Raw genomic sequence first — 14,072 nt, 5'->3', positions numbered from 1 at the left:
AGCGCTTGCCTTGCATTCATGAGGCCCTGGGTTCAATTCCTCAGCACCACATAAGCAGAAAAAGCCGGAAGTAGCACTGTGGCCCAAGTGGTAGAGCTCTAGCCTTGAGCTGAAGAGCTGAGGGACAGCGCTCAGGCTCAGAGTTCAGGCCCCATGACCAACCAAAAAAAAAAAAAAAAAAAAGTTGGGATAGAGCTTAAAAGAGAAAACCAGTGTGACAGGGCCTGATGCTTCTGAACTCGAGGGGAGCTACAAGTGCAGGTACCGAGCTCACATTCTGAAGAAGTGGAGGGTGTGGGCTTCCCAAGGCTCTCCAGCAGCCTGGGAAGAGACCTCCTGTTTCTCCACCCAGCGGGGCCCTGAGAGTAACTTTCCATGCAGTGACCATTCCCAGCAGCTGAGCCGGAAGTCCTGTTCCTGTCCAGATGCTACCAGCCTGTCTCCCATCATCCTAGAGCAGCCTCATCCCCGTTCCATATTTAGGGCTCCACCCACCCCCACACCCCACAGCCACTTTCATTTACAGAAGAGAGTGTCCCTCATAGCAAACGCTGGCTGTCATGAGTCTGGCAGGTCCTGCCTGTGACGTCTGCTCTCTGGCCTTCAGACCCTGTGCCTCCAGGGACCTTGGTCTTGAAAGAGGTATTATGTCACACGTCTCATTTCCTAGCACTTGGTCATGTGTCCTTGTCATTTCCTTCTCATTAAGATGGGACTGATGACCTGTTCTGGGTAGAATCACTCCCAAAGTCAGCTTTTCCTTGGGGACATTAGATGGCCGCTCTTGCTTACTACTCTAGTGTTTGTCCAGGCCAAGGTCAGAGAGTATAACCTTAGAACTGAAGCTATGTGGACAATGATAATAGGTGATTAGTTTGGTCTTGAGGACAAGGAAGAAGTGACCTTTTAGCAATTGATGATGACAAGTGCTACTCTCCAGAACAGGTTCAGATGAGATACATCTAGAAAAATGCATGCCTCTAATCTTGTGTTCTGATGGATTCACCAGCCAGAAGAGCCCTGGCTCCCTCCCCAGGCTGAAGCTCTTGGCCTGGGGCCTGAGAGTAGCCCTACCTTTGGATTACTCACTACTACCTATTGTTGTTATTGTTTGGTTTGCCCAGCCCCTGGAGAAGCACATGAGTTATGCCCATGGGGCACAGGCTGAAAAGGACATCCCCATGGGCCCTAGGATCACCACACTGTGGTAGTTTGTCCTGCTGAAAGGTGAGAATCCAGACATTTGCTTCTGCCCAGACATCCTTGGACAGGAGTCATGCATGTTGGGGACCTCCCTAAGCCTGAGCTTCCAAATCTGCTAAAAAGCAGGGGAAAGGGGGGGTCATCAGGCTTTTTCTACATGCCCTACTGGGTCAGCATATTTTAAATGGATAAGTTTAAATTAAATAATAATATCATGTTTTGTTTTGTTTTAATAAAGTCAAATGAATCATGGCCTAGCTCTTGCCTTAGGTCTGAAATTGTCCAAGGCAACCCAGTGCAGACTAGATTGATTTTAGAGCACTTGTTCCCATTTCAGGCAGAACTTTTTCTTTTTTATACCTGCCTTATAACTTGAACTCAGGATCTGGGTGCTGTCCCTGAGCTTTTTTGCTCAAGGGTAGCACTGCCACTTAACTACAGCTCCACTTTCCGCTTTTTGGTAGTTAATAAGATATAAGAATCTCACAGTCTTTCCTACCTAGGCTGGCTTTGAACCTCCATCCTCAGATCGCAGCCTCCTGAGTAGCTAAGATTACAGGCATGACCCATTAGACAGCTTCAGACAGAATATTTTTCTTGGAGTTAGTTGTCAGTCTGGGCTGGACCTCAGGCCTTCAAGGCCAGGCAAATGTATATTTCTAAGGGTAGCCACCACCTAAAGCCTATGAGGCTGTATTGGGTCCTGGTGTCCCCGTCTGGGAGCATAGAGCTAGCTCCATGAATGAGAGCAGGGACATCTGTAGGGGTGAGCTCCTGGGCCCCAGCATTGTGGCTTGGAGCACCACAGCTTATGAGTCAGTCTCATCCCCCCTAGCAGGTGTTCCTGGGTCAGCCTTGTCCTCCTTCAACCCCAGCAGCTGTCTCAAAAACTCCCTGGAGCTGCTCCCACAAAGTTTTCTAGCACACAGAACACCTGCCCTCCTCTCCTGCCTGACAGCCTCTAGGAAAAGGACTCCATTTGAAGATTTTTGTCCAGGGAGAGGCCATATCATCGGTTATGACCCGAGTTTAGAAGGAATTGTCCTGACCTTCTATGCAAATGGCTTCCTGAGAACTTCCCCTCTTTTCTGCCCTTCTTTGGCAAAAGTAACCCCAGGCCATAGGCTGCTCCCTTGGCATTAGCTAGGGGCCGGGGTTTCCTGATGGATAAAGTTCCTGGGAAATGTCCACCCATGTTTCCCTTTTGTTTCGTAACAAAAGTGCTGCGAATGGGTCTCACTTGAGCTGGATGATTTAGCTAGTGGTTCCTGGGATCAGAACTAGCTAGAGCACACCACAGAGGAGTTGTCCTTCTCCTGCTGGGTGACAAGCCCAGTGCGGGCTGTCTGCCATCACGCATCCCAAGGGGAGGGGAGGGGAGGGGAGGGCCTGCTTTAGGTCTCTAGAGCCAGTAATGAAGCAATGTGCTGCATGCAGCTTCTGAGAAGAGCCTGCCTTCCAGGCTTTGGGGAGAGACCCAGGAAATAGAAACACAGCTCTTGCAGCCAGAGGATGGTCCCGCCTTTTCTCATCAGCATTGGGTCCAGACATGTTTCATTCTTTTTTCTAAGTTCGTGCTGAGGTTTCTTGGGTACTATTTCATGTTTGCTTCCTGTCCTTGACTTGTGTTCATGTGAGAGGACCTGAGTTTCTGAGCTGGTCAGACAAGGGCCTGAGGCCTGGGCAGCATAGCCCCAACCCACGGGCATAGAGCCGACCTTGAAGCCATGCTGACCTTCCCCCCAAACTGAAATCTGGCTGGCATCACAGGCACCCTCCCATATCCACTGCTTCTTACTAGAAGCAGGGGTGGGGGAAGGGAGAGATGGGAGGAGGCTTGATGTCTCTGTAGTGCCAGCCAGGACAGGAGCAAACTTGCTGAGTTCAAGAATTGGTCACTGTGACAGAGCAGGAAGCACTGTCTCACGTTTGTTGTTTACCTCACAAACTTCAGGGCAGCCTCTCGTTTGCCTACCATGCCTGCCCTGTACCCCGGCCTACCTCCAGTCTCCCAAGCAGTAGCGTTTTAGAGGAGGCTCAGGTTCAGCTTGCTTTTAGTCCAGAACCCCCAGTTTCCCAGTAATGGGTCACTTCTTCGACTTGCACTCAGAGGAGAGCAATTGGAAGGAGCTAGGCCTGCTGCACTTGGTCTGGAAAGAGTGAGACCCTGTGGTACCTGAGATCCTCAGTGAGAAAAAGAAATGGAGACCAGGCCTACCTTGTGCCAACACTGAAGCTGGAGAGGGCCTTGCATATGCTAAGACAAATCCTATCCCTCTGAGCTAGACCCCAGATAGAAACTACTTTTTCAAAAGCACTACCAGGGACCCCAGCAGTGGCCATGATTTATGTGCATGGTTAGAACCCCCAGCCCCATCTTAGAGGTCTCCTTTCCTGTAGGATCCACTCTAGGGAGTGCCATCCAGTGAAGGAGAACGTGTCCAACCTTCAGGCTGAGGCAGGTTTGTCTTCTTTGGAAAAACAGCTTATAAAATATGGTTAATGGGATTTCCTTTTGGACTTGTCTCCCCTTCTCCAGCCCCCACTCCCATTTAAACACACTCAGATTCGTTTTTCTGGGGTTTTCCCTGCAAATGCAATTGTGGGAATCAGCATAAGAATGAAGTTGTGAAACCAGAGCTGAGTGCACTTTTTCTTTCACCAAATCCCCCACTGCACTGGGTAAATACCACTGACAGATTTTCCTCCTCCTTGGTATCCCTCGGGGCATTCCTCACCCCGCCTCTCCCAGGAAGAACTCCACAGCCTCCATACTACTGGGAGACTTCCTGCACTGAGCCCTGGGGTAGTCCTTCCAAGTGCCTCGATTATTTACCGGAGAAAGGTGTTTACAAGTGAAAATCAAAGGTCTGAGAGGTGACGGGTCACCTGGACAGTTCACAGGTTATCACACCCTCTCCCAGGCTCCACTGTGTTTAGGTATTTTCTTTGACATCTCCAGTCACTCCTCACCAACAGTTTGCTCAGGGCCAAGTGGTTTACCCTCTCCAAGAGGGGCCTCAGCTTCTTTTCAAGGTCATGTCTTTCTTTCTTACCCACCTCCCACCTCCCCCCCCTGCCCCCCCATGCCACCCTGTGCCAAACCAGGTTAAGTACAATTATAACAGGCAGTATCATTTTTTTTTTGTCAGTCGTGGGGCTTGAACTCTGGGCCTGGGCACTGTCCCTCAGCTCTTCAGCTCATGGCTAGTGCTCTATCACTTGAGTCACAGTGCCACTTGTTTTTTTGTTTATGTGGTGCTGAGGAATCGAACCCAGGGCCTCATGCATGTGAGGCAAGCACTCTACCACCCAGCCACCTTCCCAGCCAGGCAGTTATTTTTAAAGAAAAAAAAAAAAAAAACTTGAACAGGCCAGACTCCAGTGGCTCATACCTGTAATCCTAGTTACTTAAGAGGCTGAGATCATGGTTTGAAGCATCCCAGGTACTAAAGCCCTTGAGATTCTTATTTTTAATTGACAACTAAAAAGCAAAAGGTGGAGCTATGGCTTAATTGGTAGAGCACTATCTTTGAGCAAAAAAGCTCAGGGAGGAGGGCTGGGAAGTTGGCTCAGTGGTAGAGTGCTTGCATGAGGCTCTGGGTTTGATTCCTCAGCACCATGGAAGCAAAAAGAAAAAAGCCAGAAGTGGCACTGTGGCTCAAGTGGTAGAGCGCTGCCTTGAGCTGAAGAGCTGAGGGACAGCGCCCAGGCCCAGAGTTCAGGCCCCATGACTGGACCCCCCAAAAAAAAGATATTGGAGGTTCACCATGCCAAGGCTAGAGCCCTCAGAAATGTTCCCCGCAGCCAGCCACTGGTGGCTCACACCTATAATCCTAGCTATGCAAGAGGCTGAGATCTGAGGATCACGATCCAAAGCCAGCCCAGGCAGAAAAGTCCATAAGACTCTTATCTCCAATTAACCACTAGAAAACCGGAAGTGGTACTGTGGCTCAAACTGGTAGAGCTGTAGCCTTGAGCAAAAGAGCTCAGGAATATCACCAAGTTCAAGCACCAGTAATGACCAAAAAAAGGAAAAAAGTTTCCAACTCTGTCTAGGGAGGTTCCTGGGATGGTTCAAAGAGTCTGTGACTATTCCTTGGGTACCCCCTCGTGCTCTAAGAGGGCAGGTGATAAGATCTGGGGCAGGGGGCAGGAGGCCTTAGGCTACTTTGAAGCGCAGCTGCCCATCCTTGGGGCCTTCCTCTTCCCATCCCAGTTCTTCCTCAGCGCTACTTATCTGCCACAGGCAAAGTTACAGAAAAGCTGCAGCTGCTCTCCTTATCTCAAGCCTAAGGAGCCAGAGGGGAAGGGTAGCAGGGACCTCTGGATAAGGGTCAGTGTGCCACAGCAATTCAGAGTGCCGGGAAAGGCTACCTTTCATCAGGAGCCCCGGCTGCCTTTAGAATGCTCCCATATCTCATTCTTACAACCTAGCAGACAAATGCCCCATAAATGAGGGGAACCCATACTGACAAGGGTTCCTGGGAGCCAACCCATTCTCTCATCAGTTAGAATGGGATTGTGTCCTGTTTCACCTCTGAAGTATCCACTGGCAAGTATGAGGGTGGAGTTGGTAGGAAAGGTGTGCAGAGATTTACCCCAAACCATCTTCCACCTGCCTCCTCTCTCTTCACTTGACTTCAAGGCCATGCCAAGGTTTGTACAGGAGAGGTAAGCAGAACCAGGGAGCTGTAGGCCATATCTCCCCTCCCCTAATGGGGCTTCCTTTTGCTGCTTCAAGGCTATCTATGAAACAGTGGCACCCCAGCAATGCCCGTAGGTAGAGGTGCCTCAGCAGACACAGAGTGCACAGAGATCAGAGTACGAGGATCCTGCTTTATGGCTCAAAGCTGCTGTTTTACCACTTGAGCCACACCTCCACTTCCCTGAGTCCGTTTTGAAAATGCCTTTCCTGGAAGCTGTTGCTGGACTCCCGAGGAGGGACGAGTCTGCCCTCAGGCCACTGGACCTGAGAGACCAGGGCAGAGTTAAGGAAGCATCCATCTGTTCTGTTTCCCCAGGTCTGCTACCTGTGCCATAGCCTCCTGACACTAGCTGGAGTGGTGGTCAGCAGCCAGGACATTACTCCAGACCAGTGGGTGAGTCTCCCAAGATGCTAGGCCAGAGTAGGGTGGGGTGTCCAGCTGTGTGGGAGGGATCAGGATGGAGCCAGCCCTCCCTCAGGAACTGCAGAGTGAGAGGCCAGGGAAAGATGCTGAGCGTGCCAGGGCTTCTTCCTCCCACTGAACCCCTCAGATTTTCACAAGGCATCCTGTCCTGTCCCTGAATACTTGTCCCAGCCCTATCCTCCCTTTCTTGCCCAACTTCCAAGCAGTCATAGAGATAGCTCTCCCCCTTTCTGACCTAGCACTCCCTCTTGACCCCTCCTCTCCTTGGGATGTGCCTGGATCATGCCATACACCCTCCCTCTGGTCTCCACCTCCACAGGGAGAGCTGCAGCTGCTGTGTATGCAGTTGGACCGCCACATCAACACCCATATCCGGGAGAGCCCCCAGGCCATGCACCGGACCAAACTCAAGGACCTGGCCACCCAGATCTACATCCGTTGGCAGGAGCTGTTGGCCCACTGTCAGCCCCAGGTGGTGTCCCTTAACCCCTTAGACCTAGGAGAGGAAGGAAGTGGTCAGTTGGGCAGAGCTGGCCAGAGCCAGCAGCATGTCCACCCCCACTGCAGCTGCTAAGCTCCAGAGGGACTGGATGGACAGGGCCGGGGGATGGGAAAGAATAGAAATGCCTCAGGGATCTTCATCATTCTTATCCAGAATCCTGTGCCCAGGATGGTAGTGCCAGTGTAGGGGGAGGGGTGGCAGATAGAGAGAGGCCTGTTCCTGACCAAATGCAAAGAGAAACTAAGCTCCGGGGAGTGGATTCTTTTGTCCGGAGCAAGGCCAGTAAGGGGCACCAGATGCAGGCCATGGACTGGCCTCATACTCCGTTGGAGGAACACTCGTAGGCTCTTTCTGATTTCTGTAGCAGCAACTTTAGCCCTTGACTTTTCTCGGAACTTCTAGGAAATAACGTTTATTGCTAAAATATTTGGGCTAAGGATCCATTTCAACATGAATCCCTAAGATCCTCACAAAGCCCGGGCTGTTAGGAACCCATTATACAGACGAGCAAGCTAACCAGAGGCCCCTCCTCACTCAATAACTTGCCTTGCCCCATCCTGTAGGCAGCTCACGTGAGTATGAGTATCACACTCAGGGCCCAAAGCCAACCTGACTCTCACGCCTGTGCAGTCTCCACTCACACCTTCGCTTCTGGCCTCCATTAACCCAACACACAGCATATTGGGGGCATGGCTTGGGGAGTGCTCCTGCTCCAAGTCCCCAGTCCTTGATGGAAACAACTGGGGCTGGCAGGTGCATTGCTGTACCTTTCCCTCCCATGGCTCCCCGCTCCCAGCTTGCCTTTCTCTGCCTCTTCTCTTGTCCTTCCCTCTAACCTCTGACTTAGGGCTGACACCTCAGTCACAGGCTGTGGCTTAGGGCTCAGATTTCACCACGTCCCTGATAAAGCTGGACGGTAGACCTAACCCTGATCCCCTAGGAACTGGATCAATCTAGTATCCAGTGGGAAACAGTGTATCATGAAGACAAAGCAAAGTGGTTGGTGGCCTGGTGGCCAGGTACAGGCACCTTCCTTCCAAACCCCCAGAACCTATGTGGCAAGGCCCTCTCTTGGCACTGTGGTCAAGTGGTCAAGTGATCTGTTGACTGCCTATGTTTTGCTCACATAGCACCTTACAGAGAGGCCATTAGTGGATATGTTTTTAACTTTTTTTTTTAATTGTGAAAATACTGTACAGAGGGGTTCCAATTACATGGGCAAGATAATGAGTACATTTCTTATCAAGCCTCCTCCTTTGTTTCTCCTTTCCATCCCTTCCCATCCTCCCCCTGCCCTCCCCATTAGTGAATATTGAATGGACACTGTGAGTTCAGGGACAGGGGTCAGTACCCAAGGTCAGACATCATGGCCTATTTTTCTCCTTAGGCTCAGTATTTCAGTCCGTGGAAAAGCACATAAAGAGACAAGAGCAAGGCAGCCCAGAGCCTTTCATTTCACTAGTGATCAAGGCACTGAAGAAGTTAAAAAAAAAAAAAAAAAAGGAGGCCAGAGGAAGCCAGATGCTGACCTGCCTGATGAAGCAAGAGCCTGCCACCACCACACCCAAACCCCTAACCTGTAGGGGTCAGCCTCTCCCTGCTGGACCTACCCTTCAGCTCCCCTGCCCCACCCAGCTATAGCTCTGCTTCCCTAAGGCCTTGACTCCATAGCTCCGGCTTCCTGGGGATCGGGGGCTCTCTTAACTGGCCATAGTTTCCCCATCTCCTTCCTTTCTCCCTGTCACAATTGTGAGGTTCCTTTGTGCACATTAAAGTCTTGTGTTCAACATCAGTGGTTTAGGAGACTTTCTTCAATCCCTATCCTGAGAGCCAACTGCCCAGTGCTGAATTGTCACCTCTGACAGTCATTTGATGGCTTCAGGTCCCACCCCTGCTCCCTACCACACTGTAAATCCCCACTGAGGAGCATTTAGTCCTGTGGTCCAAGAGGTGTTAGGAGCCTCAGAGCTGGGATAGGGAACATTGTTTGAATATAATCAGAGGATACTTCCAACTCTACTGGGGAGGCCATGTGGAATCAGATGGTGGGTCAGAGCTGTAATTATGCTTAATTCAATTTATTACAGAGCTCTGAGTCCAATTCCCCAGACTTAGGAGTGGAGGCTGGGGTGAGGGGGGGGTCCAAATTACAGTCCCAGATCTTGCTATTGCTTCCCTTGGCCGCCTTCAGATCAGTTTAATAGGTCTGGATCCCTAGAGCAGGGTACTGGATATCTTTGACTTGAGAAATGAGTGTTCTCTGTGTCCCCAGGAGGCCCCTGGGTGTCCACTTTCTCTGTCTGGTCACTCCTAAGAATCCCTGGCTAGGCTGATCTGTTGGGTTGAAGCTTTGCAGGCAGTACAAGAAGTGGCCAGAAAGGGGCATAAGAGGTGCTGGGAAGGTGGCTCAGTGGTAGAGCGCTTGCCTTGCATGCCTGAGGCCCTGGGTTCAATTCCTCAGCACCACATAAGCAAAAAGAAAAAAGCTGGAAGTGGCATTGTGGCTCAAGTTGTAGAGTGCTAGCCTTGAGCTGAAGAGCTGAGGGACAGCGCCCAGGCCCAGAGTTCAGGCCCCACGACTGGACCCCCCCAAAAAAAAGAAAGTGGCTTAAGATGAACCTGTTAGCCTGTGCCCACACATCAACTGAATTCCAAGGTCTCTCATGGAGCTTTCTCTGTTTATGTATCCCTCTCCTTTCTTGTCTTTCATATACAAGGGGCTATAGTAAAGTGGATTAACTAAAAGACACCCCCTGTCCCCCAAATAAAGGAACTTTAGGACAAGTGGCACAGACCCAAAATAGATCTCAGCTCTTCCTGGGCCTGTTTTTAGGTACAGCTGCCTCACTCTGTCCCCAGAATGCCAGGAGCTGGGGATATCTATTATTCAGAGAGCACAGCACAGCACCAAGTGCACACAGGACTTTTTTTTTTTTTTCTGCCTCAAAGTCTTTGCCACATGAGAAGTGGAAGAAACCCTTCCAGGGCCAGGGTGAGTTGGATGCCCATGGGCTTGACTCAGAGTTCTGGTTTCTCTTCCTGGCTGCATCACATGCCACTTGGCTGGGGACACCACCGTAGCCCAGCAGCGTCAGGTAGGCCTTAGAAAACAGGGACTCTAGGGAGCCAGCCTCTTCTCCTCCCTTGGGGCCTGTTGCTGCTTCTGCTATTGCACATCCTGACAATCTTCAACTGTTCAGTTTGCTCCGAAACCTGGAATTTACCTTGAAATTTCCCTTCTTTGTTCTTACTGCCAAGCACAGATGAGGAGTAGGGAGTCTTAAGACACTGAACTGGGGAGTTTCCAGTTCTTGAAGCTGCGCCTACCTGGTTCTGAGAACAGAATCAAGCTGGCCATCAAGGTAGACATCTAAAGTCCTCTTCCCCAGGCCTGACTCCCTGCTCCTCAAGCAGACTCAACCCCAAGAGAGAAATGGATACCAAGGGGAGAGGAGGTGTTGGTGACAACGCAGTCTCTCCAGAGACCTGGCTGTAACCTGAGCAGAAGTATGCACTGTGAGGTTGCCCAAGGGCAGACACTATCCCCTGGGCCATGTAATGTGCCCTGTCTGGGACTGGCTAGGAGCTGACCAAAGAGCTGCAGCCAGGCTGGCATCAGTTAAAAACCTGCTTTCCTCAAAGCCAAACACTTAGCAGTATTGCTGGCAATTTTACCATTTGCTTTCCAGGTCTTTGACCCTTCAGCCCCTGGGAAAAGGCAGGGGATATCCTGACAGAAGCCACTGGAAAAACAGCATCCGGGGCTGTGATGACGGATGTTTTCCTGCTTCCTTTTGGTGATGGTGACAGGGAGGGGCTGGGAAGGGAAAGGCTTCCCAGGTGGACAGCTTTGATAACTCTCCTATTGGAGGAAGTAGAGAGGAAGCTGTTTTCCTATGTCCCAGCTCCTGGGTCTCCAGGTCCTCAGAAAGCTCCCTGGAGGGTGGCTCACCCAACCCTTTTCACTTCCCCATATGTGATTGAGAACAGCTCCTTGTTGCCTTGGAAATGGTCCAGGTGGCCTTGACTGGAGAACCCGATGTGTGCCCTGGGTCTCGACAGAGAGCCGCCGCTAGAGAGTGGTCAGTGAGTAGCTCAAATGCAGGGCACCAAAGCCTATGACCAATAGGGCCATCTATGGAGGTTGGCCTGAGCTCCTGGGGAATCTTGGGGAGTCTTGGGAGGCATGTAACACATCTTCAGGTTTTTCAGGCTTAAGACCTGAAGGGTGGATGCCTCCCATAGAATATGCCAGGCAGACTACACAGGTTGATGAGCCTTCCTCCCCCTCCCCCCCTTTCTGGTTTTAATCTTTTTCTTAATAGAAGACACAGGAATCCTCATTTTTCCTTTTATTAAAACACATGAATCATGAGCAAATAGTCTAGGAAACTTTATCCTCTGACACCCACTCATGGAAAAGACCAATGCTGGCAATGAACAGAGCATAGCAAGAAATGCACAGAGGTAGGAAAGGGAAGGGGTATCTGGAGCCTGGCTTTTGAGAAGCCTTTGGGAAGGACTGGCTCCATTGGAGGCTTCTACTTTCCACCTACATCCCTGGCTTGGAGGACCTTGACACCTGTCATTGAGGTACAGAACAACACTGGCCCTGCCAATGAAACCAAACCGCCTTTTGAAACTTTCCACTGGGGCCACCTTGGAGGTAGAGCCAGGGAGCTCAGGTCTCTGCCTAGTAACCTTCACACCTAGAGACTGAGGGTAAGGTTTGAAGATGAGGAAAAATAGGAAGTAGAGCAGTGTAGGAAGACATGCTTTATTTGTTTTTTTGAGATGGGGTCTTGCTAGGTTGCTCAGGTGAATCTTAATCTCATAGGTTTAAGCAGTCTTCTGGCTTCAGCCTCTCTAGTAGCTTAGACTATAGGTTTCTGCCACCACTCCTAGCTCCCAGCTCCCAGGTCTAATTTAAAAATTCTGACCATGGGCTGGGAAGGTGGCTCAGTGGTAGAGCACTTGCCTTGCATGCTCGAGGCCCTGGGTTCGATTCCTTAGCACCACATAAGCAAAAAGAAAAAAGCCGGAAGTGGCGCTGTGGCTCAAGTGGTAGAGCGCTAGCCTTGAGCTGAAGAGCTGAGAGACAGCACCCAGGCCCAGAGTTCAGGCCCCACGACTGGACCCAAAAAAAAAAAAAATTCTGACCTTGCCAGGCACCATGGCTCACACCTGAAATACTAACTATTCAGGAGGCTGAGATCTGAGGATTGTGGTTCAAAGCCAGCCCAGGAAAGTCCATGAGACTTTTTTTTTTTTTTTTAACCAGTCCTGGTGCTTGAACTCAGGGTCTGGGCACTGTCCCAGTGGTAGGCTAGCGCTCTACCACTTAAGCCACAGCACCACTTCTGGCTTTTTCTGTTTATGTGGTACTGAGGAGTTGATACATGCTTCATGCATGCTAGGCAAGCACTCTACCACTAAGCCACATTCCCAGCCTCCATGACTCTTATCTCCAATTAACCATCAGAAAACTGGAAGGGGAGCTGTGGCTCAAAGTGGTTCAAGCTTCATGACCAACAATAACAATTCTGACCTTTCTGGTGACCTGAATTTGGGCTGTTGTTTAATCTTTCTGATAAAAATGGGAGAAACAATACTTACTGGCCTCAAACACTATTTAGCCCTAGACAACCTCAAACTTAAGATCTTCCTGTCTAACCCTTCCCAGTCCCATCAATACCAACTTTATTTAAAGTATGGGCATGAGAGTAGAGGAAATAGAAAGGCAGATTGCAAGATCTGAGGCTCAGAACAAATGTGGGTGCATCTGCCTATCAATTTACCCTAACTTAAATAGATACAGGGTCTAATCAAGAGGAGGGAAAGAGGGTACTGTACGTTTTCCCTAACTAGCAACTTCAACAAGGAGTTTCCCCTGCCCACCATGGTCATTGTTATCTGGTTTGGCTCCTATCTTCAGCATCTCCAAGGCCACAGTTTTTGTTGTTGTTTTTTGGTCCTAATGGAAAGATGCTGGGAAATGCAGCTTTGGCCAGTTAGGGAGAAGGGGCCTTTATATGTAGCAGCAAAGACCCAATTGTTACCAAAACCAAACTGGGCTGACTTTCTCAATTATCTCCACTGCTCTTCTGGTCTCCACTTTTCAGATGCCAAGTTTTAACTCAGAACAAAAGCTGCTGTCGGGCTGATTTATACTGCAGATCTGCTGACAGGGCCTAATGTGTTCCCCCCTCCAGGATTACCCCATGGCTTAAAGTTACCAGGCGAAAGCTGGGGCCTTGAGGCCCTTCACCCCTGCCCTTCTAGCCAAGGGGGGTGGCATCTATCTCCAAGTGCCTGTGGGGCATTCTCCCTGAGGTTACTCTGTCCACCTGCCTAGCTCGGTGGACCAGCTGGCAAGGAGGATTGGCCAGAAACCGCCCAGAAGACCAGAGCTACAAGTTACTTCTAAGGCTTGTGGGAGGAGGCTGGCGGTTCTGAAGATGGTGCTGGTTCACAGCGTGGTTCCCCTCTGCCCCTGTCATCAGAACAGAAGGGCTGGAATCACTGGTTAACCAGCCTTCCACTGACACCAGGGGTAGGTTCTGCCTGGAGTTTGAAAACAAGGCATTAGCTATCAGAGACTCGAGAGTCTTGCTGGTCTGGTAGGCTCCGTTCGGGCTGAGGACAAGGTCCAGTGGGCGGCGTTGGGGCCCAGAAAGGAGACAGAATTTGGGGCCAAACGACAGACCACGCTGGTCCGCCCCCAAGAGGAGCTTTGGTTTCCTCCCCTGTGCCTGCCCCCGGGACGCGCGCCCCGAAGTGGCTGGCCAGCGCCCGTTTCCGTAACTGGAGCGCGCCGGGGGAGTCTCTCTGCCCTATTCCCGAGCCCAGCCCGCCGCAGGTCTTCGGGGACACTTCGGAAAGACCAGGTGAGTGCGACTCCCCCGTGGCGGTGCCCACAGCCCCTCCCCGGCCTCACCTCCCTCCGAGAGCCGTGGCGCAGCCCCCGACTCGAAGGCACCGGGGCGGCCGGGCACCGGGCGGAGCGAGGGTCCCGTTCCCGGCCGCGGAGCTGGCCAAACGGCGGTCGCCGCAGGTCGCTGCCCCCTCCTGGGCGGGCCTGCGCGTCCCGCCCCCGGCCTCGGCTCTACACCCCCCCGCCTGACGTCAGGGGAGGGGGCGGAGAGCGGCGGAGAAAGAGCCGGCGCCCGGCGGAGCTCGGAGCCCGAGCCCAGGGGTGCGGAGCCGAGCCGGGACCGAGGGGCGGTGGCAGAGGG

General features: G+C 51.5%; 2 protein-coding genes across 2 annotated transcripts in view; both read left to right on the top strand.

The window, feature by feature from the left end:
• Positions 1 to 8,257, top strand: part of Fam178b (family with sequence similarity 178, member B) — a 91,270-nt gene extending 83,013 nt beyond the window's left edge. Inside the window, exons 14-16 of the mRNA XM_013019729.1 lie at positions 6,228 to 6,305; positions 6,655 to 6,807; positions 8,225 to 8,257. Of these exons, the coding sequence (XP_012875183.1) occupies positions 6,228 to 6,305; positions 6,655 to 6,807; positions 8,225 to 8,257 (264 nt within the window). The remainder of the gene's footprint in view (positions 1 to 6,227; positions 6,306 to 6,654; positions 6,808 to 8,224) is intronic.
• Positions 8,258 to 10,876: 2,619 nt separating this feature from the next.
• Positions 10,877 to 14,072, top strand: part of Sema4c (sema domain, immunoglobulin domain (Ig), transmembrane domain (TM) and short cytoplasmic domain, (semaphorin) 4C) — a 13,044-nt gene continuing 9,848 nt past the window's right edge. The window contains exons 1-2 of the mRNA XM_013019728.1: positions 10,877 to 10,919; positions 13,462 to 14,032. Coding sequence (XP_012875182.1) covers positions 10,877 to 10,919; positions 13,462 to 14,032 — 614 coding nt within the window. The remainder of the gene's footprint in view (positions 10,920 to 13,461; positions 14,033 to 14,072) is intronic.

The sequence above is a fragment of the Dipodomys ordii genome, unplaced genomic scaffold (assembly GCF_000151885.1).
Source record: "Dipodomys ordii isolate 6190 unplaced genomic scaffold, Dord_2.0 Scaffold47, whole genome shotgun sequence".
Taxonomy (NCBI): domain Eukaryota; kingdom Metazoa; phylum Chordata; class Mammalia; order Rodentia; family Heteromyidae; genus Dipodomys; species Dipodomys ordii.
The sequence above is the reverse complement of the archived record's forward strand: the minus strand, read 5'-3'. Positions and strand labels throughout refer to the sequence as shown.